Source organism: Phacochoerus africanus, chromosome 9 (genome assembly GCF_016906955.1).
Source record: "Phacochoerus africanus isolate WHEZ1 chromosome 9, ROS_Pafr_v1, whole genome shotgun sequence".
In the NCBI taxonomy this organism is placed as follows: domain Eukaryota; kingdom Metazoa; phylum Chordata; class Mammalia; order Artiodactyla; family Suidae; genus Phacochoerus; species Phacochoerus africanus.
The window spans coordinates 40,542,737-40,570,595 of NC_062552.1; the positions used below are offsets into that span (position 1 = coordinate 40,542,737).

Genomic DNA, 27,859 nt, shown 5'->3' on the forward strand with positions numbered 1-27,859 from the left:
GATCCCCCCCCCCTTTTTTTTTTTTGTCTTTTTGCCTTTTCTAGGGCCGCTCCCGTGGCATATGGAGATTCCCAAGATAGGGGTCTAATCAGAGCTGTAGCCCCCGGCCTACGCCAGAGCCACAGCAACCAGAGATCCGAGCCGCGTCTGCAACCTACACCACAGCTCACTGCAACGCCGGATCCTTAACCCGCTGAGCAAGTCCAGGGATTGAAGCCAAAACCTCATGGTTCCTAGTCGGATTCCTTAACCACTGAGCCACAATGGGAACTCCTGATTGATCCTTTTCTTAGAAAGGTCTTTTCTTTGTCTCCAGGTTGCTTCTAATAGTTAAAATCCATGCTGTGCATAGCTGAGTCCATGGACACTGGAAGTGATCCACAGGGCTGTCATTTCCCCCCCATCCACACAGCGATCTGCAGTAGAGAGCTGGAGAAGGTTCAAGAGAAAGGAGACGTTGGCATGACCACAGTAGAGAAGAGATGCAGTTGAGTTTAAGAAATCAGGAGTGCTGGGTGGGATTTGGTTGTCATATCTAATATACTAAGGCATTGTTGTTTGAAAGGATGCTAGTTTGGAAACATGTAAAAAGAACTACTTAAACAGTAGCTTCTGTCTGTATTAACCCAAGATCTGATAAACAGCGTCAAAGCAGAGACTCTCCCATCCAAGTACTAACCAGACCCAACCCTGCTTAGCTTCTGAGCTCAGACAAGATCATTGTGCATTCAGTGTGGTATGGCCACAGCCAGAGCAGAGATTCTCATAAATGACCTGCCTGCATCTCCTAACAGCCGAGAGCTGTATTACAAAGAGGAAAGGAGGCCAGAGGTTTGACCTTCCCTGTTCTTCAGTCAACAAATGGTGAAACCAGCATTTGACGGGTCTTCCAGTCTCCAAAGCCCAGGTTTTTTCTTCTTCCCCTTCTTCTTCCTCCTTGTCTTCTTTTCTCTCTAGACCCCCGTCCCCTACTTTTTTTGTCTTTTTAGGGCCACACCCACGGCATATGGGAGTTCCTGGGCTGGGGGTTGAATCAGGGCTGTAGCTGCCGGCCTACACCACAGCCACAGCAATGCGGAATCCTTAACCCACTGAGCGAGGCCAGGGATCGAACCCACAACCTCATGGATACTAGTCAGGTTCATTACCACTGAGCCACAGTGGGAACTCCTCTTATAGCCCTTTTAATTTAATTTTATTATTATTATTATTATTTTTGCTTTTAAGGGCTGCACGGCGGCATATGGACGTTCTTAGGCTAGGGGTCAAATCTGAGCTACAGCTGCTGGCCTACGCCAGAGCCATAGCAACTCCAGATCCGAGCCGTGTCTGCAACCTACACCACAGCTCATGGCAACGCTGGATTCTTAACCCACTGATCGAGGCCAGGGATCAAACCTGCAACCTCATGGTTCCTAGTTGGGTTTGTTTCCGCTGTGCCATGAGGGGAACTCCTTATAGCCCTTTTTAAAAACAAATTTTATTGGAGTAGTTGTGCTAGTTTCAGGTATACAGCAAAGTAAATCAGTTATAACCATTCCTTTTCAGATTTTTTTCCCAAATAGGTTATTACACAGTATTGAGTAGATTTCCCTGTGCTATACAGTAGGTCCTTGTTACCTATCTATTTTATATATGGTAGTGTGTATATGTCAATCCCAACCCCCTAATTTACCCCTCCAGCCCTACGTTTCCCCTTTGGTAACCATAAATTTTGTTCCAGAAGTTCCTACTGTGGTACAGCGGGTTAAGAATCTGACTGCAGTGGCTGGGTTGCCGTGGAGGCTCGGGTTCAATTCCTGGCCTGGCACAGTGGGTTAAAGGATTCGAGTTGCCACACTGCGTTGTAGGTTGAAGCTGCTGCTCGGATTCTATCCCTGGCCTAGGAACTTCCATAATGCTGAGGATGTGGCTATGAAAGAAAAAAAAAATTGATTTCTAAATCCTGAGCCTGTTTCTGTTTTGTTCTTTTGTATTTTTTGGGGGGGTTAGATTCCACCTGTTAGTGATCTCATATGATATTTGTCTTTGTCTGACTTCACTTAGTATGAAAATTTCTAGGTCCATCCATGTTGCTGCAAATGGCATTATTTCATTCATTTTTCGGTTCGTCTTTGCTCGTCTATTAGATTTGGGCACTGTTTAACAAATAGGACAGGTCAGGTAGAAATGATAAAAACTTCAAGGAAAAGTTTAAATTAAATAGTGGATGGTACACTGTGATTGGTTCTTTTTTTTTTTTTGTCTTTTTGTCTTTTTGTCTTTTTAGGGCTGCACCCCCGGCATATGGAAGTTCCAATCAGAGCTGTAGCTTCCAGCCTATGCCACAGCCACTGCAACACCAGATCTGAGCCATCATCTGCGACCTACACCACAGCTCCCAGCAATACTGGATCCTTAACCCACTGAGCGAAGCCAGGGATTGAACCTTTGTCCTCATGGTTAGTAGTCAGACTTGTTTCTGCTGAGCCACGACGAGAGCTCCTGTGATTGGTTCTTAAGGCTAAGGAGGATGCTTGGGAGGCACGTTTGCCTTAGAGACCAGTGCCATGGAGCAGAACAGCCAGTCTCTAATTGAGTACATTGAAGGGAGTGGCGCACAAAGGGATTTTAGAATGTTCTGTCTCTCTCCCTTCGGATCTGAACTTGGTCTCTGGTCTTCTCTATTCCAGGCCTGCGATCTTCTCATTCATAAGTGCCAGGGGAGGAGGGAGGTATGATTTACAGTACCCACCTACCATGGGGGCCAGTAGAGCAGGAGGAGTAAGAACCCATTAATTGCCCAATGTGGCTAGGTCAGCAAGGAGAAGGTTCTGGGATGCTAGCTTTAATCTCCAGAACTTTCTGAAATTTTCAGGTTGACCAGGGGTAAAGGAGGGAGCTGCTGTTTGAAGGGTGGGTAGAGGAGATTTGTGTTTCTGAGTTAGCGGTACCCGAGGAACACCAGCCCCCGAGACCCCCCAAATAGATTAACCAAAGACCTGCGGCTTCTTTTTCTGCTGTGTAACCGTGTCCATGTAGCAAACCACATCTGAGCTCAGCTTCACATGGAGTCCAGGGGTTTCAGGAAGGAAAGGGGCTCCATGAACCAGCTGAAGATGAGGGCGCAACTGTGGGTGTATATTCATTTTTCTAGCGGAGAGAGCCTGCTGCTTTCATGGCTTCTCAGGGGAGTCTATGATCCAAAAAGGGTTAAAAACCACTGTCCTAGGAGTTCCTCTTATGTGACTTTTTTTTTTTTTTTTTTAATGGTAGCATATGGAAGTTCCCTCCTTGCCTGAGCTGCTGCAGTCAGGTTCTTAGCTCAGTGCACCACAGCAGGAACTCCAGGAGTCTGGAACACGACATAGTCTTCACGAGGAGGAGGTTTGATCTCTGGCCTCACTCAGTGGATTAAGGATCTGCCGTTTCTGCACACAAGCTGTGGCATAGTTTGCAGGTGTGGCTCAAGATTCGACTTCTACTTAGCCCGGGAACTTCCATATGCCACAGATGTGGCCATAAAAAGAAACAAAACAGGGAGTTCCCATTGTGGCACAGTGGAAACGAACCCAACTGGTATCCATGAGGACACGAGTTCGAGCCCTGGACTCACTCAGTGGGTTAAGGACATGGCTTGGATATGGCGTTGCTGCGGCTGTGGCATAGGCTGGCAGCTGCAGCTCCAATTGGACCCCTAGCCTGAGTGGGGCCCTAAAAAGAAAAAAAAAAAGAAGCAAAACAAGATCCATTGTTCTAGTGCTTCAGTTTGTTTTTTGAGCAGGTAGGCAGAGATAGGAAACTGTTTGCTTAGAATTTCTGCATTAAGCTAACTTGGCTTGATCTATTATTCTCTCCCTGCCAGACAGTGCTATTGTGTAAGTCAGCTGAGATGACAAGTGTGTGAAAGTGCCTCGGTTATGTAAGGAGTTATTCCTGCCTAAGGAAATGGAAATAATTATCATGAATTCCACAGATGGTCCTAAAGAAACAGATTTCTCCTAAACTCTCCTTTTCCCCTTGAATTCCTTTGTAGTCCTCAGAACATTTTCTTGGTTCTTTAGGTTGGACCATCTTTTCTTTCTTCCTTCCTCCCTTCCTCTCTTTCTTTCTTTTTGCTTTTTTAGGGTGGCGCTTGTGGCATATGGAGGAAGTTCCAGGCTAGGGGGTCGAATCAGAGCTACAGCTGTCAGCCTACGCCGGAGCCACAGCAATGCCAGATCCAAGCCAGTGTCTGTGACTTACACCACAGCTCATGGCAATGCTGGATCCTTAACCCACTGAGCAAGGCCAGGGATCGAACCCGAAACCTCATGGTTCCTAGTCGGATTTGTTTCCACTGCACCACGATGGGAACTCCTGGACCATCGTTTCTTTTTTTTTTTTTGTCTTTTTGCCTTTTCTAGGGCCACTCCCGCGGCATATGGAGGTTCCCAGGCTAGGGGTTGAATTGGATCTGTAGCTGCTGGCCTACGCTAGAGCCACAGCAATGCGGGATCCGAGCCACGTCTGTAACCTATACCACAACTCATGGCAACACCAGATCCTTAACCCACTGAACAAGGCCAGGGATTGAACCCGCAACCTCATGGTTCCTAGTCGGATTCATTAACCACTGAGCCACGACTGGAACTCCTGGACCATCTTTTCTTATCTCATAGTGTTTTACTGACTTGTTAGGATTTCCTTTTTTCTTTCTTTTCTTTTTTTAGGGCATGTGGAGGTTCCCAGGCTAGGGGTGGAATCTGAGCAGTAACCACTGACCTAAACCACAGCCACAGCCACGCCAGATCTGAGCTGCATCTGTGACCTACACCATAGCTTACGGCAATGCTAGATCCTTAACCACTGAGCAAGTCAGATTCGTTTCTGCTGAACCATGACTGGAACTCCTTTTTTTCTTTTTTCTTTTTGGATTTTCTATCTTATGGCTCACTGGATATTTATTGCTTTTAAATGACAATGATCACGATCAATGGTGACCCTGTGATGAAGGATAGTCCTTAACTTACAGTGCCACTCTTCAGCCTAGATAGAGAGGTGGGAGCTGGGCATGACAGGTTATTGACTTACTTAAAGTATCTTGATGTTGGAGTTCCCATCATGGCTCAGCAGTAACAAACCCAACTGGTATCCATGACGATGTGGGTTCGATTCCTGGCCTCACTTGGTGGCTAAAGGATCCCGAGTTGCTGCAAGCTGCTGCATAGGTCACAGATGTGGCTTCAATCCGGAGTTGCTGTGGCTGTGACATGTGGTATAGGCTGGCAGCTGAGGCTCTGATTCAGCCCCTACCCTGGGAACGTCCATATGCCATATGCCATGAGTGAGGCCCTAAAAAGACCAAAAATAAATAAATAAATAAATAAATAAAAGCACACGTGTGGAGTTCCCCGGTGGCTTGGTGGGTTAAGGATCCAGCATTGTCACTGCTGGGACTCTGGTCTCTGTCATGTCATGGATTCGATCCCGGCCTGGGAATTCCTGCACGACTCGAGTGTGGCCAAAAAAGTTCACATGTGTGATATGTGATTAAAATCTACGTCTAAGTAAGTCAAAAAGTGTGCTTCAATAAGTCTAAAATAAAAATCCTAAGTGATAAAGGATAGTTTAATTGGCAGCCTCTGTTCTTTGTGGTACATAAATAATAATGTTATTGCATTGGTGGTATTCGACATTCAATAAAATACAGTGTATGCATTGAAGGCTGTAGTTTCTAATTATTGCTTTAGTTGAATCCCATGAGTTTTGATATATAGCACTTCTGTCGCTCATCATTAAGTGCCTTATGAGTTCCATTATATTTTCTTCCACTGTATGAAATATTTAGAGGTGTGGTTTGAGTTTCCGAGCTTATGGATGTTTCTAGGCTGTCTTTTTATTGTTGATTTTTTCCTTCTTTTTTTTTAAAATTAACGTATAGTTGATTTACAATGTTGTGGCAATTTCTGCTGTACAGCAAACAGAAATTGCCACAACACTGGCCGAATACAGTGTTGTGGCAATTTCTTTTTCTCATATTATCTTCCATCATGTTCTATCCCAAGAGATTGGATATAGTTCCCTGTGCTATACAGTAGGACCTTATTATTATTATTGATTGCTTTAAAAATTTTTTTTCTTTTTATGGCTGCACCCGTGGTGTATGTAAGTTCCTGGGCTGGGGGGTCAAATTGGAGCGGCAGCTGAAGCCTATGTGACGGCAATACCGGCTGCATCTGTGATCAATGCTGCAGCTTGTGGCAATGCTGGACCCTTAACCCACCGAGTGAGGCCAGGGATTGAACTTGCATCCTCATGGACACCATGTCAGGTTCTTAAAATCTGCTGAGCCATAACAGGAACTCTGGGAATCTGTATTTTTAACTGGCCTCTCAGGTTTCCCTGAGAAACCCCAGAATGGGTGTATGGTGAGGGAAGGGAGCTAGTCAGCTTTGAAGAGTCACAGGCAAGGTCCTCTTAAGAATGAAGGGTTTGGCGTTCCCATCATGGTTCAGTGGTTAACTATCCCGACTAGGATCCACGAGGGTTTGGGTTCTATCCTCAGCCTTGTTCAGCGGGCTAAGGATCCAGCATTGCTCTGAGCTGTGGTGTAGGTTGCAGACGTGGCTTGGATCCCACGTTGCTGTGGCTGTGGTGTAGGCCAGCAGCTGTAGCTCTGATTGGACCCCTATCCCGGGAACCTCCATATGCTGGGGGTGCGGGCCTAAAGAAAGAAAGAAAAAAAAAAAAGAATGAAGGGTTTAGTGACAGGTTTGGGACCTGACAATGGTGCAAAAGATATGATTCCCTTGACATGAAGGGAGTTGATAAAAAACAATTTAAAAATTGACTAAGGGGCAGTCCCTCCGATAGAGGTGGGGATTTGCAGAGGGTGCATGCTCTACGCCATGTACAAGTGAATCATGAGACTCTGTAGGTGGAACAGCAGTCGGTCTAAAAATGTACTCCAAAGCCAGAGAAATCTGACTCCTACTTCTTGGAATTTTCTTAGATCTTACATTTTATCTATAGAGGATCTATGCTCTATGAAAGCATGCAGAAGGAAATGCAATATCCATTCACCTGATTTTTTTTTAAGTGACTGGACAAGGCATATACCTACATAAAATGATGGGAGAACAGATTGACTTTCACGAAGCAGTCATTGGACAGCAGAGTGAAGCTAATGGGTGTTCTTTATCTGACAGTTCCTGGCTTTTAGGACTCCTACTTGTAATGGTGGGTGCTTGGGGGGGTTATAATGCTTTTCCATTTATTCACTCAAACATTTACTGAACAGCTATTTTGTGCCACGCATTGCTCTGAGTGTTAGTAAGATGAACAGGACACAGTCTGGTGGGGAAGATGTGCATAGAAATGAATGATGAGGAGTTCCCCAGTGGCCTAGCAGGTTAAGGATTCCATGCTTCACAGGTTCAATCAGTAGCCCCAGAACTTCTGCATGCCTCAGGGGCATCGGAAAAAAACAAAAAACAAAAAACATGACACTGCAGTGAGAAGGGAACCCATAGGTGTTCTGAAGACAGTTCTTTGGTTTATGCTCATCAGCTACATTTATTAGTCTTTCTATGAACAGATCCTCTGGGAAATTATATTGAGATGCTCAGTACAATGTATAGTGATACATAGCGTGATTCAGACCTTCTCTCTTCCACTTAGTTCAGAGAAAGGTGAACTATGGCGGGAGCAAGCAGTCTAGCATAATGGTTAGAATTTTTAGATTTAGTGTCACAGGAACTGTGATTCAATCTGGGCCAACGTATTTCTTTTCTTTTTTCTTTTTTTGTTTTAGGGCTGCACATGTGACATATGGAAGTTCACAGGCTAGGGGTTGATTTGGCACTGCAGCTGCCAGCCTACGCGCCACAGTCATGCAGGATCCGAGCTGCGTCTGCGACCTACGCCATAGCTCATGGCAACGCTGGATTCTTAACCCACTGATCGAGGTCAAGGATTGAACCTGAGTCCTCATGGATACCAGTTGGATGCATTGCCACTGTACCATAAAGGGAATTCCATGTTTATTTGTGACTCCATCTGCTTAACTTTCTGAACCTCAGTTTCCTCATCTGTAAAATGGAAGGATAAGTAATGCCCATGTCTGCAGGTTGTTATGAGAATTAAATGGGATAATGTGTGAAGATTGTTAACACAATCCCAAGTATACAGTAAATGCTTAAAAAAATTTTTTTTAATGGCTGCACCCATGGTGTATGGAAGTTTCTAGACCAGGGACTAAATCTGAGCCACAGGTGAGCTCCAGCTATGCTGCAGCTGGGACAACCCTGGATCCTTTAACCCACTGCAGCAGGCCAGGAATTGAACCTGCACCTCTGCAGCAACCAGAGCCACTGCAGCTGGATTCTCAACCCACTGCACCACAGCAGGTACTCCCACACATGTTATTTTTAAAAAAGAAATCTGTTATCATCTAGGGAACAAGATAAAATGTAAAACGGAAGGTATTTTCCTGAATGTAATCAAATGGTGCTATCTATGTGCTGCAGGTACTAAACGCAATGATTTTCTGGAATCTCAGGGATGCTTTGCCAACATAACATCCTCTGGCAGAAGTGTCAGCCTCTCATCTTCCGTTGAAAAGGGTCTAAGTGTCAATGGGTCTGCTCATCTAGGGTAAGTAAGTGTCCAATGAAGAGCTATAAACATCGGGGAGCGAACAGTCTGAAAGACAGCATGACATGCTTGAGTGTGGCTTTTGGAACCAGAGTGGGTTCAAATCTTACTGTCACTTGGTATTGGTGTGGCCTTAGACAAATTACTTTATCTCCCTGAGTCTCAGCTTTTTTTTTGGTGCAAAAATGGGGATAATACATCATGGGATTATTGGGAAGATTAATTGAGTTAATTTACGTAAAGTGATTAGAAGAGTCCCTGGCATACAATAAGGACTGTACAAGGACTTGCTGTTACGAAGTTCAAAGTCAGGTGAAATTAAGCTACATGTTTTGGAGAATATATACATACATATGGGAACTTCTATATTTTATGGTAAAAAGTTTTTTTAATTTAAAAAATTTATTTTATGTAAGAAGTTTTAAAAACCCCTTTCTAACAATTTTTGTTATTATTGTAGCTCATTGTAGAGATTTTGAAAATATAAAAACCGTATTAAAAATAATAGGCTGAGTTCCCACTGTAGTACAGTGGGTTAAGAACCTGACTGCAGGTGGAAACAAATCTGACTAACAGCTATGAGGATTCATGTTTGATTCCTGGCCTTGCTCACTGGGTTAAGGATCCCTCATTGCTACAGCCGGTACCAGCTGTAGCTCTGATTAGACCACTAGCTTGGGAACTTCCATGTGCTGTGGGTACAGTCCTAAAAATCAAAAGCAAAAAAAAAAAAAAAAAGAGAATCCGACTGCAGTGGCTTGGGTCACTGTGGAGGTGTGGGTTTGATCCTTGACACGGTGCATTGGGTGAAAGGATCCAGCCTTGCAGCAGCTGGGGCTCAGATTCAGTCCCTAGCCTGGAAATTCCATATGCCACAGGTGTGGCCATAAAAACAAAACAAAACAAAACAATCACAATAATCTCATCTCTTAGAGAAGCAAAGTTAACATTTTATTTTTTTTACATGTATGAGAAAAAAATATTTCTTTCTTATGCATATATGTATTTTTTTACAATTAAGATCATATTATACTACTTTTTTTTGCAAAATCTGCTTATTCCAATTCTGCATTTACCTACTGTTCCACAGTCAACCTGTTTATCTGTCCATGTTCTTTCCCCTTTGACCCTAAGCTCTTGAGAGCAGGGTCTGTTTGGATCCCCAGTGTTCAGAACAATGCCTACCACAAAATGTACTCAGATAAATGTTTGAATAAGCAAAGCAGGTGGATGATTCTAAAATGCGATCTTTTTACACAGTTTGTTCAGCAGACATAAATACATTAAAAAAAATATTTGATGGGAGTTCTTGTCATGGCGCAGTGGAAACAAATCCGACTAGGAACCATGAGGTTGCGGGTTTGATTCCTGGCCTTGCTTAGTGGGCTAAGGATCCGGCGTTGCCCTGAGCTGTGGTGTAGGTCACAGACACGGCTCGAATCCTGAGTTGCTGTGGCTCTGGTGTAGGCCGGTGGCTATAGCTCCAATTAGACCCGTAGCCTGGGAACCTCCATATGCTGCAGGTGTAGCCCTAAAAAGACAAAAAGACAAAAAAATATATATATATATTAAGAGAGACGTATTTCACCCCAATGTCAAAATTATCATATGTTTTGATCTGGGGGGTGAGGCTCTGGGTTACTACATTTTTGCTTTATCTGCACACAACAAAATTCAAAGATATTAGTATAGATGTTTATTTAAAACTGGAGATCAAGCTATACAAGATCTGTGAATTATAGATTTAGGGGTTCTTTATGATTTTTTAGGCAACATAATCTAGAGTTAAACTGCAGATTCAGCTCTGCCCTTATCTAGGTATGTTTTACTGTTAGCTTTTTTTTTTTTTTCAGAGCCACACTAGCTGCATATGGCCTATGTCAGTTGCCAGGCTAGAGGAGCAATATGAGATTCAAGCTGCATCTTTGACCCAACACCACAGCTCATGGCAACGCCGGATCCTTAACCCACTGAACGAGGCCAGGGATTGAACCTGCATCCTCATGGATCCTAGCCATGTTTGTTAATCACTGAGCCACAAAGGGAACTCCTACCATTAGCTTTTTTGAACACTCACTTCCTGTTCAAATTATTCTATTGGCCCTAACTACATCATAGGACTGTTTGTAGGGAGCAAACAAGACAATCAATGCGAAGTTGGTTTGAAACTATTCAAATATAAGGGTGATGTAACAGCATGAAAAAAGATCCTATGACTTGATAACAGATAACTCTACCTGAAAACATTGTTCAAGGCCATCTATCAAATGCAAGGCCATTTAGACCAGAAGTGATTGCTTTTTTTGCCGACACTCACAATAGTTTGGGGTAGGCCTTTTTAACAGCCAGGAAGTTCAGCACTAAACACAACTCTGTTATTATAACCATTTAAGACCAGGTTTGTTTTTGACTATATCTTCCTCCTATACGGATTGATTTTTTATTTCCATTTAGTGGTTTATGAACTGTATTATTATTATTTTTTTTTATCTTTTCAGGGCTGCTCCTGCAGCATATGGAGGATCCCAGGCTAGGGGTCTAATCGGGGGTCTAATTGGAGCTGTAGCCGCTGGCCTACACCACAGCCACAGCTACAGCAACTCGTGATCCGAGCCGTGTCTGCGACTTACATCACAGCTCACAGCAATGCCAGATCCTTAACCCACTGAGCGAGGCCAGGAATCGAACCTGCAACCTCATAGTTGGATTTGTTATCGAACCTGCAACCTCATAGTCGGATTTGTTAACCACTGCACCACAACGGGAACTTCTGAATATGTTTCTTGTAATCGTTTTATTGAAGCATGATTCATGTACTGTAAAATTCACAGATTTAAACTGCACAACTCAGTGATTTTTAGTGTATTCATAGAATTGTGCAACCATCACCACAACCAATTTTAGACATTTTTACCACCCCCCAAGAAGCCTATACCCTTTAGCAGTCACCCGGACATCCCCTATCCTGCCAGTCTTGGACAACCACTCATCTACTTTTTATCTCTATGGATTTAACAGTTCTGGACATTTCACAGAAACAGAATCACCAACATATGGTCTTTGGTGCCTGGCTTTTCTTTTATTTATTTATTTGGCTGAAGTTCCCAGGCCAGGGATCAGGGCTGTGCCATAGCCATGACAATACTAGATCCCTAACCTGCTGAGCCACCAGGGAACTCCTCTGGCTTCTTTCATTCAACCTAATGTTTTCAAAGTTCATTCATGTTGTAACATGTATCAGTATACCATTCCTTTAAAAAAGTTATGGTAAAATATACTAACATTTGTACAAATGTACATTTGTACATTTTATCTGCTTTAAGTGTACAATTCAGTGCCACTAAATTATATTCCTGGAGTTCCCGTCGTGGAGCAGTGGTTAATGAATCTGACTAGGAACCATGAGGTTGCAGGTTCGATCCCTGGCCTTGCTCAGTGGGTTAAGGATCTGGTGTTGCCATGAGCTGTGGTATAGGTTGCAGACGTGGCTCGGATCCCGCATTGCTGTGGCTCTGGCGTGGGCCGGCAGCTATGGCTCCTATTGGACCCCTAGCCTGGGAACCTCCATATGCCGCAGGAGCAGCCCTAGAAAAGGCAAAAAAGACAAAAAAAAAATTATACTCCTAATGTGCAAGTATCACTACTATTTATTTTCAAAACCCCAGACAGAAACTCTGTGCCCATTAAGCAATAATTCTCTATTCTCCCCTCTCCCCAGGGCTTGATAACACTAATCTAATCTAATCTAATCTAATCTACTAATCTAACCTATTTTCTGTCTCTATGAATTTACCTATTCTAGATATTTCATATATGTAGAATCATACAATATTTGTCTCTTTGTGTTTGGGTTATTTCAAATAACCCATAAGATTTTCAAGGTTTATCCATGCTGTAGAATATATCAGAACTTCATTCCTTTTTACATCTGAATGACATTCCGTTGTATGTAGATACCACATTTTGTTTATCCATTCATCTGTCAGTGGACACTTGGGTTGTTTCCTCCTTTGGCTATTATGAATAATGCTCCCACGGACATCTTATACAAGTATCTGTTTGAGCCTCTCTTTTCAATTCTTTTTTACGGCCGCACTTGTCACATATGGAAGTTCCTGGGCTAGGGGTTGAATTGGAGCTGCAGCTGCCAGCCTGCACCACAGCCATGGCAACAAGGGATCCGAGCTGCATTTGCAACCTACGCCCAGCTTGCAGCAACCCCAGATCCTTAACCCACTGAGAAAGGCCAGGGATCGACCTGCATCCTCCCAGACACTGTGTCAGCTTCTGAGCCACAACAGGAACGCTTGTCTAGGTTTCAGTTCTTTTGGGTATATGCCAGGGGTAGAATTTCTGGGTTACATAATAATTCTATATTTAACTTTCTGACATCAAACTTTTCTTAGGCACGCATGTTTTGAATATGCTTCAGTCTTCTCAAAATGTGAATAAATAAATTATATGTTCCTGGAGTTTTATCAAGGAGGAGTTCTCGTTCGCCTACAAGAGGGCAATTCTAGTGTAAGACAAGTAAGATAAGGTTTTAATGTCCAATTTAAGCACGTAGAAGCATCTAATCCTTCTGCTTCCTTTCCAGCCCTGCTGCAGATTTGGATCTGAAATCCTCCTCCTCACATTCTGATCACTCTTCTGAAACCTCATTGCCTGAAGTCCCAAAGGATAAATATCCCCAGGAATTCAGCCTGCTTCAGTTGCAGACAAGTGAGTAGGTCATAAACACTCCTCCACATGCCCAGGGGCTTTTCAGAAGTCTGTCATGTCCTTGGGTGCCCTCCGCTTAAGGCCCATTAGGTGCCAGGAATTCAATACACTTCATCTCTCATTCTCACTTCAACTCTGCTGGGAGCCATGTGTTTTTTTCAAAAATAAAAACGCCTTTATATAAAAAACATAAAAGTATGTAGCAAAATATTATAATAATGAAATGTGTAGAGCATAGAAATCTCCTTCCTCAATAGTCTCCAAGAATCTCCCCATATCGTGAAGAGTTTGATATGCTTTCTTCCAGAATTTTTTTTTTGGGGGGGGTCTTTTTTAAGGGCTGCAACCGTGGCATATGGAGGTTCCCAGGCTAGGGGTAGAATCGGAGCTATCGCTGCCAGCCTACACCACAGCCACAGCAATGTGGGATCCGAGCCACATCTGTGACCTACACCACAGCTCATGGCAACGCCAGATCCTTAACCCACTGAGCAAGGCCAGGGATCAAACCTGCGTCCTCGTGGATGCTAGTCAGATGTGTTTATACTGAGCCATGATGGGTACTCCTCTTCTAGAATTTTGAAATGTATGTGGGTATGTGTGTTTATATATGTGTATCTATTATGTTTATATATATGTATTTATGGATTGAAATATATCACCAAATTTTGGCTAGTAGGAAGCGGTGTACAAGTTATTTTAAACTCAAAGGAATAGCCTATGGACTGCTTTGCTTAAAAACTTTTTTTATTAAAGTATTTTTCTCGAAGTAGAGTTGATTTACAATGTTGTATTAGTGCTAGTGTACAACAGAATGATTCAATTATACATATGTGCACATATTCTTTTTCATATTTTTCCCATGACGGTTTATCACAGGATATTGAATATAGTTCCCTGTTAAACAGTAGGACCTTGCTGTTTAGCTATTTAATTTAATTAATTAATTAATTAATTTATTTTTTTTGTCTTTTGTCTTTTTTTTGTTGTTGTTGCTGTTGTTGTTGCTATTTCTTGGGCCGCTCTCGCGGCATATGGAGGTTCCCAGGCTAGGGGTTGAATCGGAGCTGTAGCCACCGGCCTACGCCAGAGCCACAGCAACGCGGGATCTGAGCCGCGTCTGCAACCTATACCACAGCTCACGGCAACGCCGGATCGTTAACCCACTGAGCAAGGGCAGGGACCGAACCCGCAACCTCATGGTTCCTAGTCGGATTCGTTAACCACTGCGCTACGACGGGAACTCCTGTTTAGCTATTTTATACACAGTGGTGTGTATGTGTTAATCCCAAACTCCTGATTTACCCCCCTCGCCCCTTTCCCCTTTGGTCACCAGAAATTTGTTTTCTATGGCTGTGAGTCTGTTTCTGCTTTGTAAATAAGTTCATTTGCGTTGTCTTTTAGATTAGTGTAAGTGATATCATATGGTTTTTGTCTTTCACTATCTGACTTACTTCACTTAGTATGATAATCTCTAGGTCCATCCATGTTGCTGCAAATGACATTATTTCATTCTCTTTTTAATGGCTGAGTAGAATTTCATTGTGTGTGTGTGTGTGTGTGTGTGTGTGACATCTTCATTATTCATCTGTCAATGGACATTTAGGTTGCTTCCATGTCTTGGCCACTGTACATAGTGTTGCTGGAAACATTGGGGTGCATGTATTTTTTTAAATTAGAGTTTTCCCTGGATATATGCCCAGGAGTGGGATTGCTGTATCATATGACAACTCTATTTTTAGTTTTTTTTTTTGAGGAATCTCCATATTGTTTTGCATAGTGACTGCACCAATTTACATTCCCACCAACAGTGTATTAGGATTCCTTTTTCTCCATACTCTCTCTAGCATTTGTTATTGCAGATTTTAAATGATGGCCATTCTGATCGGTGTGAGGTGATATCTCATTTTAGTTTTGATTTGCATTTCTCTTATAATTAGCAAAGTTGAGCATCTTTTCACATGCCTGTTGGCCATCTGGATGTCTTCTTTGGAGAAATGTCTTTTAGATTGTCTGCCCATTTCTTTGATTGGGTTTTTTGTTTTTGATATTGAGCTGTATGAGTTGTTTGTATATTTTGAAAATTAAGCCCTTGTCAGTCACATCATTTGCAAATATTTTCTTCCAGTCCATAGGTTGTTTTTTCATTTTGTTTATGGTTTCCTTTGCTATGCAAAAGCTTATAACTTTGATTTGGCCCCATTTGTTTATTTTTCCTTTTATTTCTATTGCCTTGCGAGACTGACCTGAGAAAATATTGGTACAATTTACTTCAGAGAATGTTTTGGTTATGTTCTCTTCTAGGAACTCCTATGTGTCATGTCTTACATTTAAGTCTTTAAGTCTTTTTTTTTTTTTTTTTTGCTTTTTAGGGCCGCACCTGTGGTGTGTGGAGGTTCTCAGAGTAGGGGTCAAATCAGAGCTACAGCTGCCAGCCTACACCACAGCCACAACAATATCAGATCTGAGCCACATCTATGACCTACACCACAGCTCACAGCAACGCTGGATCCTTAACCCACTGAGCAAGGCCAGGGATCGAACCCACAATCTCATGGTTACTGTGCCACAATGGGAACTTGTCTTTAAGCCATTTTGAGCTCATTTTTGTGTATGGTGCAACTCTCGTGGACCTCTTTCTGTGTTAATGGGTATAGACCTACCCATTTCACACAGAAGGAAACTGAGGCTTGGAGAGATTCAGTCACCCATACAGGTAGACTTAGCTAGGAAGCAGAGGGAGGGGATTAGAACCCAAACTTGCCTGCCTCCAGAGCTTGTGTTTTTTTGTTTTTGTTTTTTTCTTTTTAAGGCCGCACCCACGGAACATGGAAGTTCCCAGGCTAGGGGTTGAATCAGAGCTGCAGCTGCTGGCCTACACCACAGCCACAGCAACGCCAGATCTGAACTGCATCTGTGGCCTACCCCACAGCTCATGGCAATGCTGGATCCTTAACCCGATGAGCGAGGCCAGGGATTGAATTCTCATCCTCATGGGATGCTAGTCGGGTTCTTAACCCTCTGAGCCACAATGGGAACTCCAAAAGCCTGTGTTCTTTCTTTCTTTCTTTCTTTTTTTTTTGTCTTTCTGCCTTTTCTTGGGTCACTCCCAAGGCATATGGCGATTCCCAGGATAGGGGTCTAATTGGAGCCATAGCCACCAGCCTACGCCAGACCCCGAGCTGCATCTGCCACCTAAGCTACAGCTCATGGCAATGCCAGATCCTCAACCCACTGAGCAAGGCCAGGGATCAAACCCGAAAACTCATGGTTCCTAGTTGGATTCGTTAACCACGACGGGAACTCCAAGCCTGTGTTCTTTCTTGGCCACCAAAGAGTCCATGAGTTTCTTGAGCAACCCTAGAGCTATTAGGGCATCTTCTATTGTTTAAAATCACCTTAGGAGTTCCCGTCGTGGCGCAGTGGTTAACAAATCCGACTAGGAACCATGAGGTTGCGGGTTCAGTCCCTGGCCTTGCTCAGTGGGTTAACGATCTGGCATTGCTGTGAGCTGTGGTGTAGGTTGCAGACGCGGCTCGGATCTCTCGTTGCTGTGGCTGTGGCGTAGGCCGGTGGCTACAGCTCCGATTCAACCCCTAGCCTGGGAACCTCCATATGCCGCGAGAGCGGCCCAAGAAATAGCAACAACAACAACAAAAGACCAAAAAAAAAAAAAAAAAAACACCTTAGCTTAAGGAAGCTGACTAGGATCCATGAGGATGCAGGTTCAATCCCTGGCCTTGCTCAGTGGGTTAAGGATCCAGCCTTGCCATGAGCTAAGATATAGGTCACAGACTTGTTTTGGATCTGGTGTTATTGTGGCTGTGGCCAGCAGGTGTAGCTCTGATTCAACCCCTAGCCTGGGAACTTCCATATGCAGAGGGTGCAGCTCTAAAAAGAGAGAAAAAAAAATCACCTTAGCTATTTCACAGGGAAAGGGTTGAGTGAGGAAACAGAGACACTGAAAGGTCCAGTAACTGGCCTAAGTCTCACAGCAGGTCTTTTTCATTTGCCACAAACACACGGACCTCTCTCCCTCTGTCACTGTAATGCATACATGTGCTGTTGTTGCTGCCAACACCATGTAGCCTCCAGTTAAGGTGCCACCATTGTTCCAGTCCTTCCTGGGTTGAGGGGCATTCTCTTTTTCCTACATACTTATTAAAGTTGAATCGGGGAGTTCTCGTCGTGGCGCAGTGGTTAACGAATCCGACTAGGAACCATGAGGTTTCGGGTTCGGTCCCTGCCCTTGCTCAGTGGGTTAAGGATCTGGTGTTGCTGTGAGCTGTGGTGCGGGTCACAGACGCGGCTCGGATCCCTCATTTCTGTGGCTCTGGCGTAGGTTGGTGGCTACAGCTCCAATGAGACCCCTAGGCTGGGAACCTCCATATGCCATAGGTGCGGACCTAGAAAAGGCAAAAAGACAAAAAAAAAAAATTGAATCGTATGCTTCTAAAATGCTCTCTGAGCTTCCTAACCCATACATCACTTCCAACCAAAAAATTGGCTGTATTTTTGGAGGGGAGGGTAAAAAGGAAAAAAAGCAAAAGAGGTTCCTGTGCCAAATCCCACAGAAGCTGACACTGACCCTGATGTAGAACCAAGGAGTTATACACGTTGAGAAAGATTGTCTAGCCAGATGGTGCCTGGGGAGTTTTCACAACTTGCCTCATTGTGAGGCTGGGAGCAGTGCTGATGGAAGGATTTTTGATGTCTTGCAGAAGATGGGCAGCGTCCCGAGTGGACATTTTACCCACGGTTTAGCAACAATATCCACACCTACCACGTTGGCAAGCAGTGCTGCTTTAAAGGGGTCTTCCTCGGCAATAGGAGGTCTCTATCAGAAAGGACTGTGGACAAGTGTTTGGGGAAGAAGAAATACGGTAATGTTTTCCACCTGGACCTTCACTGTGCCACGCCTGAGAATACTCCTGCATTGTGATTCTGCAAGCCTAGCATCCCGTGGCCCGGGGCACCCCTGCAGGGTCACCATGTCACCCAAGTGCAGCCAGGAAGCTAGGAAAGTGAAGGCAATGGTTGGCAGGCTGCATTTTTTGGCACAGAGCTCACAGCATATGCTGATCCACATTTTTTGTTTTTCTCTGAATTTCATAAAATGCTAATGTGACATTTAAGTCGTTAGATAAGTTCTCTCAGATAACTTATTAATAGAAACCTCCATTGAAGTCCATTGAATTTATGTTTCAATTAGATACTGCCTGTCATATGCATTTAAATCATACTTTAGATTCCTCACACAGAAAATATCCCATAAACCTTAGCCTGAAGTGCCTGTTGTTATTTCATAGCTTATTTAATTGAAGGCAATTCAGATGAGGTATAGATCTCTCTCCTCAGTTTGTAACTCGGTGAAGTCTCTGCCCCACCTACCCATCACAGATTTATTGAAAGATAAAGAGTTACTGAATACTTAGGGATGCTTTATGGCAGATGCTTCTACAGACATGCCCATGCAGGAGTCAGCCATTGCTTCAGGGAAGTAGAAGATTGCTGTAGCAGGAATACAAAGAGAAAGAAATGGAAAGTTATCATTTTTGAGTCTTTCTAGCTGCACCTGTGGCACATGAAAGTTCCTGGGCAAATGGGAGCTGCAACTGCAGGCCTATGCCCCAGCCACAGCAACACCAGATCCAAGCTGCCTTTGTAACCTACACCACAGCTCATGGCAATGCTGGACCCTTAACCCACTGAGCGAGGCATTCCTGCATCCTCACAGACACGATGTCGGGTTCTTAACCCACTGAGTCACAACAGGAATGCCTCATTTTTGAGTCTTAAAGTAGACTTTTCAATTTACAGCAGAGACAAATAGTCTGGAAAACCAAGGCTCTTGTTTGGATAGAGAATATACCAAAAGCCAGACTACAGGAGGTGGGAGAGTGGTCATTCATCTGGGGACTTTGAGGAGTCCTGTATCCTGCCCAACTCCTGAGACCAAAACCTAGTGGGTGAATCTAGCTGGGGCTTCTGTCTCCCGGTGTGGTGGGGGGAAGACGTTGATCTTCAAGGTGCTGTGGTGTCTGGCTTGGCCTTGAGCAAGAGAGTGGTGACAGCTGTGGGCAATGGCTGGGCAGAAAGCCAGCCTCAGGGTCTCGGCCACCCAGGAGATGTGGAAGAAGAGGGGCATTTCTGTGCCCTGTAAAGAATGGGGAGGTATGGACAGAGAGACAGAATGTGAGAAAGAGAGCAAGCCAGGACAGCTGGTCTCAACAGCTGGGATGCCGGAAGGCCAGTGAGCAAGTGGTGCAGTGTAGACCATCAAGCCAGGAATCATAAGAGAATAAATGTATGATTCACCTGGTGAACTGTGTTGCGGGGGGCATGGCTTCCGGAGGATCAGACAAGACAACACCTTTTAGCAGACAACAACTGATGCTCTCAGGAAGTAGCAGATACTAGTGTGGTTTGCAGACAGTGACCCAGGACCCAAGCCTTCCACTAAAGCCTTGATGACATGTAAGCCTGTTGTGCACGCTTTGACTTTCCGCTCCTGAGATACAGCCATAGGGTAGAACAGGAAGGGCTTATTTAATTGGTTTAAATCTGAAATGACTGAGAAAAATGGAGAAGGGACTAAGTTTAACTGCAGTATTGCTTAGGCATGCTCTTGGCCACAAGTAAGAGGAAAATCCCATTATCAGAGACATAAATCATAAGATATTTATTATGCAATTAACAAGAAGCTTTGAAATCCCATCCAAACCTAAGCTATTCTTCTTTCTTGGGGTGAGGTAATCATAACATCTTTTTAAAAAAAATGCCCAAATTCCTCAAACTTAGGCTCATACTTTTTAAAATTTTATTTTTAATTTTTTTTTTTTGGCTGCCCTGTGCCATATGGAATTCCTGGACCAGGGATCAGGACCGACACTGCAGCTTCGGCAACACTGGATCCTTAACCTGCTGTACTAGCTGGGGACGGAACTTGCGTCACAGCAGTCCCGAGATGCTGCGGATCCCATTGTGCCATATCAGGAACTCCTATTTTTAAATTAATTGCTTAATTAATTATTTTTAAGGCTCACACTTTGATCTTTATCTTCTCAAGGCATGACCATCACAAACAGAACTTTAAGACACCAATGTGTACCACATAATAAAATGCTAAATTATCTTATTTCCATTGTCATGTCAATACTTACAGAAAATCTGCGGGTCATCTTCAGCCCTTTTCATGATTTTGTTTTTAAACATCATTCACAGATATTGATCCCAGGAATGGAATCCCAAAGTTAACTCCAGGAGATAATCCATACATGTACCCAGAACAGAGTGAAGGCTTCTACAAAGCAGGATCAACTCTCCCGCCAGTGAATTTTTCAATGTAAGTATGTGTTAATACTAGGGTTAGTTAGTTAACTTTAAAGGAATTTTATTTCTCTCTGCTCCATATAAATTATGGAAAAAAATTTTATAAAGGGTAAATCTCAACAAGACATAGTTGGTGAAAATTTCTAAAAAAGTCCATGTCTAGTTCTTTAGTGTATGCTCATATGTGCATCTATAATTGAAGTTATGCACAGGATCTTGACAATGAAAAGATGGTTTGTTAATTTTGTTCCTATTGCTATTATCACAAATTTGAAGAACTTCAATTTTCATACTGAATCAGATTGTTGGTTAGTGACTACTATTTGGGTGGACTTAACTGGTACTAAGCATTGAGTGTCATTACGTTAGAAGAAAAATTGTTGTCAACTACATTTTAAGAATAATAAAGGAGTTCCTGTCATGGCTCAGCAGTTAACGAACCTGACTAGCAGCTATGAGGACACGAGTTTGATCCCAGGCCTCGCTCGACGGGTAAGGATCTGGCATCGCTGTGAGCTGTGGTGTAGGTCGGAGACGCGGCTCGGATCTGGTGTTGCTGTGGCTGTGGTGTAGGCTGGCGGCAACAGCTCCGATTGGACCCCTGGCCTGGGAACCTCCCTATACTGCGGGTGCAGCCCTAAGAAGACAAAAAAAAAAAAAGAATAACAAAAAGAAAAATGGTGTAGTGTATTAAAGATATATTTTTTTAAATCAATCATGTTCCAAAGAAAACAGAAACACTATTTTGAAAAGATACATACACCTGTATTTATAATAGCCAAAATATGGGCACAACTAAGTGTCCATTAGCAGATGAATGGGAAAAATGTGATACACACACACACACACACACACACATATACATACAATGGAATACTACTCAGCCATAAAAAAGAATGAAATAATGCCATTTGCAACAACTTGGATGATCTTGGAGGGTATTATGCTATGTGAAATATATCAGACAAAGATAAATACTGTATAACATCACTTACATGTAGAATCTAAAAAGTAAAACAGGAGTTCCTGTCGTGGCGCAGTGGTTAACGAATCCAACTAGGAATCATGAGGTTGAGGGTTCGATCCCTGGCCTTGCTCAGTGGGTTAAGGATCTGGTGTTGCTGTGAGCTGTGGTGTAGGTCGCAGACACGGCTCGGATCCCGAGTTGCTGTGGCTCTGTCGTAGGCTGGTGGCTACAGCTCTGTATTAGACCCCTAGCCTGGGAACCTCCATATGCCATGGGAGCAGCCCTAGAAAAGGCAAAAAAAGACAAAAAATAAAAAGTAAAACAAGCTAGTGACTATAACAAAAAAGAAATAGACTCACAGATATAGAATACAAACTAGTGGTTACCAGTGGGGAGAGGGAAGGGAGAGGAACCAGATAGGGGTAGAGGATTAAGGGGTACAAGCTACTATGTATAAAATAAATTAACTACAAGGATACATTGTACACCATAGGGAATATAACCAATATTTTAGAATAACTACAATGGGGTATAATCTTCAAAAATTGCGAATCCCTATGTATATACCTGAAACATATTGTAAATCAACTATACCACAAAAAATTAATCATGTTTGTTTTAATGATGCTTACTAAAAATGGTAAAAAAAAATTAGGGCCCTTAACATTTTGAAAACCATTATACAATTAAAACCCAAAAATAAGACACTTTACTAAACACAATGATGCATTGATCTCTTTGCCATAGAAGCCATACCAATTTTACGGTTGCCTTTTATTTTTCAGAGTGCCTTATGAAAAGAAACCTGATACATTTATTCCACTGGAGCCTCTCCCACAAATTCCCGGGTGAGTTCTCTCACTACGTGTCATATTATCCTATCCTTTTTTCTCCTTTTTTATGGCTGCAGGAAGTTCCCAGGCTCGGGGTGGAATAAGAGCTGCAGCTGAGACCTAAGCCACAGCCACAGCAACACCAGATCTGAGCTACACCTGCAACCTATGCTGCAGCTCGTGTCAATGGCGAGTGAGGCCAGGGATTGAACCTGTATCCTCATGGAGACGACCTGGGGTTCTTAACCCCCTGAGTCACAGTGGGAACTCCCATATTACTCTATCTTTATGAAAATATCAATTATTTGCTTTGTTCTATGGAGGAGCTCTTAGAACCTAATGCATAGGGACCTTGGAATCCCAGCAGGTGGGTGGGGCAGTTTGTATGAAGGGTTTTTGGCAAGAGTCTTGAAGGGCAAATGTCTGTGAAGTCTGGTAGCTGGGCGGCTTCAACAGATGTGATTGACAGACCACCAGATGCCATGTGTTGTTCTAGGTGTACTCTATCAGGGGTTTTATATGGAGTGAAAAGTCAGGGTCCCTGCTTTCTGAAACAGAAGAATTTGTTGGAAAAGACACAGGTGTCAATGAGTGCAGCCAGGGAGGATGGTTACAGTTTGGAGAGGCAGAGACCAAGCTGTCAGAGGATTCCTGTATTTGTGAGAAGTGTCATTCCTCTGATCTTATATTTTTAGCTCAGCTCCATTCTGAACCTTACACATTTTGATAGGTAGGTGATCCTTATTTTTTTATTTTTGTCTTTTTTTTTGCCTTTTTCTGGGGCCGCTCCCGCGGCACATGGAGGTTCCCAGGCTAGGGGTCTAATCAGAGCTGTAACCACCGGCCTACAGCCACAGCAATGCAGGATCTGAGCCGCGTATGCGACCTATACACTCACGGCAACGCTGGATCCTCAACCCACTGAGTGAGGCCAGGGATCTAACTCGCAACCTCATGGTTCCTAGTCGGATTCGTTAACCACTGAGCCACGACAGGAACTCCTATCATTATTATTGTAGCTATTAGCACTATAAAAATCTTTCTTTTTCTCATTTAATATATTTTGTCCTATATTATAATTCGCCAGATATTAGATTATAACTCTAACTTTGCTTCGTTTGTATTTGACTACTATGCCTTTGCCCATCCCTGTAGACTTTTGAATCACTTTAAGTCTTTCTCTCAGACATATTGTATTTTGGGTTGTTAGCCACTTTGAAAATTTTTTTTCCTTAATAGGTGAATTAAGGCCATTTGCATTTTTTTTCTTGTTTTTTAGGGCTGTACCCACAGCATATGGAAGTTCCTAGGCTAGGGGTTGAATTGGAGCTGTAGCTGCCGGCCTATGCCACAGCCATAGCAAGTGTGGATCCAAGCCGTGGGTCTGAGAACTATGCCACAGCTTACCACCACGAAGGATCCCCAACCCACTGAGTGAGGCCAGGGATTGAACCTGTGTCCTCATCAGGTTTGTTATTGATGAGCCACAACAAGAACTCTGCATTTGCATTTATTGATTTGACAGAATTGACTTTGATTCTATCATAATAGTTTGTTACATAATAGTTATGCATATTATATTTACCCTGTCTTGCACTGTTTTCTTTTATTATTTCGATAAAAATTTAAAAATTATTTCTTTTGGGAGTTCCCATCGTGGCGCAGTGGTTAACGAATCCAACTAGGAACCATGAGGTTGTGGGTTCGGTCCCTGGCCTTGCTTAGTGGGTTAAGGATCCGGCATTGCCGTGAGCTGTGGTGTAGGTTGCAGATGCGGCTCGGATCCTGCGTGCTGTGGCTCTGGTGTAGGCCAGTGGCTACAGCTCCGATTAGACCCCTAGCCTGGGAACCTCTATATGCCGTGGGAGCGGCCCTAGAAAAGGAAAAAAAAAAAAAATTATTTCTTTTGGTGTTCAGGAATGCTTGTATTTGTGTTCTACTGGTTCTTTACACTAATATATTTACATATTGCTCTTCATTCTGCTTTTCTTATTTGGTCTTCTGCTATTGGGTTGCCAGCTTTATTTATTTATTTATTTTTTGGTATTTTAGGGCCGCACCCGTGGCGTATGGAAATTCCCAGGCTAGGGGTTGAGTGGAGCTGTAGCCGCCAGCCTACACCACAGCCACAGCAATGCAAGAGCCCAGCCACGTCTGCAACCTACACCACAGTTAATGGCAATGCCGGATCCTTAACCCACTGAGTGAGGCCAGGAATTGAACTTGCGTCCTCATGGATGCTAGTCATATTCATTTCTATTGAGACATGATGGGAACTCTGGGTTGCCAGCTTTAAATGATAACCTCAACTCCACCTGTTACTATGTGTGGTAATCCTCTTTCTTCTTACAGAGACTTTCTAGCCTCCAGCAGGTTTATCGGGGTATTTTCCCCATCACGGTGCATTTTTTCCCCATGGTGCATTTTTTAATATTTGCATAAAAATATGAAAATGCTAGCTGCCAAAAGATGAAAGCATTCTTCATCTTCCTGCTCTGACTCATCCCAGGAGTCACACTTCCTGGTACCTCTTGGAACGCACAGAGTGCCACCCAGCATATGCCCTTTCAAATCTCAGACATGGCAGGTTGCTGGAAGTCTGTATCAGCTGAGGTCCCAGCAGAAAGCAGAGGCGCATTCACCTGGGATTCTGAAGACAGTTTAAAGAAAGGACAGTTTACCAGTGTGTGGACAAGTTGGGAGGATGAAGCCCCCAGGGGCTCCTGACAGTGGGAAGCTTTTCCTACTCCTCTGTCTGAGCAGCAGGGAGAGGGCTCATGATTCACATGCAAGTGGGAGAGGGAGAAGGGCTGTCTGAAAGGAATAGTGGTAGTGGAAGAAGCAGCTGCTCCTGAACTGGGGTGCCTCAGGACCTAGGGTGGGAGTCGAGGAGCTCAGTAAGATCCAAACTCTGTCTTTTCACCTTCTGATTTCCTCCCATCAGCCAAGTCTAGCTCAAAGGAGGGAGCAGGGAAGAGTCAAGGTGAAGCAGGCTACAGGGGCCAGCTTCCTGGACAGAGTGGGACACAAGAGAGATCTGGGTTTGGGGCCAGGGCAGATGGTGACAACCAACACTGTTTTGTTTTGTTTTGTTTTTGTCTTTTTCTTATGTACCCGCAGCATATGGAAGTTCCCAGGCTAGGGGTTGAATCGGAGCTGCGGTCGCTGGCCTACACCACAGCCACAGCAGTGCAGGATCTGAGCTGAGTCTGCTATTTACACCACAGCTCACAGGGATGCTGGATCCTTAACCCACTGAGCGAGGCCAGGGATGGAACCTGCATGCTCATGGTTACTAGTCAGATTCATTTCCACTGCGCCACAACAGAACTCCCCACAGTGTTTTATTTTGACACTTGGTCTCCAAAATTGGAGATCTTCTTTCTTTCAGAGGACATAGTGCCTTGCCTACTGAAGTTATCTGTAGTGACCTTTTTACAGATAATAGAGTTGTAGCCTCTCTTACATCTGGTGTCTGCCCCCCTTGTGGCTGAAGTCGGTATGGGGGCTTGCTGTAGGCTTCCTGATGGGAGGGAGTGGTGCCTGCCCACTGGTAGGTGGAGCAGATTCCTATCCCTCTGGTGGGTGGGGCTTAGTCTCCGGATGGGGTTAGAGGCAGCTGTATGCCTGAGGGGTCTTTAGTAGCCTGTTTACTGAGGGGTGGGGCTGTGATCCCGCCTGGATTGTTGTTTGCTCTGGGGCTTCTCAGCGCTGACTGACGGCTGGGGCCAGATTTTCCCCAAATGGCCACCTCCAGAGAAAGGCAGCTGCTGAATATTCCCCGAGAGCTTTGCTTCCAATGTCCTTCCCTCACAACAAGCCACATTTACCCCCGTTTTCCCAGGATGTCCTCCAAGAACTGCAGTCAGGTTTGACCCAGATTCCTATGGAGACTTTGCTTTGCCCTGGGACCCAGTACACGTGAGAATCTGTGTGCACCTTTTAAGAATGGGGTCTCCGTTTCCCCCAGTCCCGTGGAGCTCCTGGGCACAAGCCCCACTGGCCTTCAATGCCAGATGCTCCAGGGGCTCTTTCTCCCCGTGCCAGATCCCCACACGGGAGGGTTTGATGTGGGGCTCAGAACTCTCACACCTGTAGGTGAGTCTCTGTGAACCAGTAGTTTCCAGTCTGTGAGGCTTCCCACCCGGGAGGTATGGGGTTGTTTATATCGCGAAATCACCCCTCCTACCTCTTGATGTGGCCTCCTCTTTTTCTTCTGGAGTAGGGTATCTTTTTTAAGGTTTCCGGTCCATTTGGGTGAAGATTGCTCAGCCTTTAGTTGTGAAGTTTGTTGTTTTTAGGAGAGAAGTTGAGCTCCAGTCCTTCTATTCTGCCATCTTAATCCCATCCCGAAGATATCTGTAAATTTTGCATCAGATAAACTCAAACTCTGGGTGGTGTTTTCTCCCCACAGCTTGCCTTTCTGGGTGAAGGAGAAGGCCAACAAGCTCAAGAATGAGATAAGAGAAGTCGAGGAACTTGAAAATTGGCAGCCGGCGGTCCCCTTCCTGCACAGTTTGCTACCTGCCGATGGGTCAAAGGACCATCAAAAAATAGTATAAAAGCTGGAGTGGAGCTCAGAAGAGCAGGCTTTTCAGAGGCTTTGCAATAGAGAGGAGAGAGGTAGCGCCTCCCCCAGCGCAGATTCGCAGATGTCATGGCTGCAGGTCTTCATGGAGTGTGTGGTTGAGAACTATTAGTCTTGTAATGGAGCACAGCCTTTAATGTCAGGCCTCTATCCGCAGGTTCTTTGGACTTTTCAAGACAATCCTGAACAGGGACAGGTTGAGAAATCACGCATCGTCTGTCTTCTGGAGAGCCTCTTCCAGTTGATGGCTTCTGTCAGCATGACTGTCCTAAATCAAATGTTTGACTCAAATGTGGAATCACTGTGTTTTGCCCTTTTTAACTTTCTATTTTGGAAACTTTCTTTCCTCCTTCTTTCCTTCCTTCCTTCCTTATTTGCTTCCTTCCTTCCCTCCCTCCCTCTCTCCCTCCCTCCTCCCTCTCTCACTCTTTCTTTCTTTTTGTCTTTTTTAGGGCCATACCCGTGGCATATGGAGGTTCCCAGGCTAGGGGTCTAATCGGAGCTACAGCTGCCAGCCTACGCCAGAGCCACAGCAATTCCAGAACTGAGCTGTGTCTGCAGCCTACACCACAAGCTTACGGCAACGCTGGATCCTGAACCCACTGAAGAAGGCCAGGGGTCAAACCCACAACATCATGGTTCCTAGTCGGATTTGTTTCCACTGCGCCACGATGGGAACTCCTATTCTTAAAACTTTCAAAATGATAGAAAAGTTGCAACAATCATACGACGAACACCTACATACTTTTAACCTAGTCTTACATTGTTAGACTTTGTCCAAAGTTGTACACATTCTCTCTT

General features: G+C 44.1%; 1 protein-coding gene across 1 annotated transcript; it reads left to right on the plus strand.

Annotated features, from left to right (window-relative positions):
* The first annotated feature begins 305 nt into the window (after positions 1-305).
* Positions 306-27,412, plus strand: SPATS1 (spermatogenesis associated serine rich 1). Its single transcript, XM_047795925.1, has 7 exons — positions 306-487; positions 8,490-8,616; positions 13,214-13,338; positions 18,060-18,221; positions 20,563-20,683; positions 22,423-22,485; positions 26,885-27,412. The coding sequence occupies exons 1-7, from the start codon at positions 340-342 to the stop codon at positions 27,030-27,032; spliced, it is 894 nt and encodes a 297-aa protein (XP_047651881.1). The 5' UTR covers positions 306-339; the 3' UTR covers positions 27,033-27,412.
* Positions 27,413-27,859: the final 447 nt, after the last annotated feature.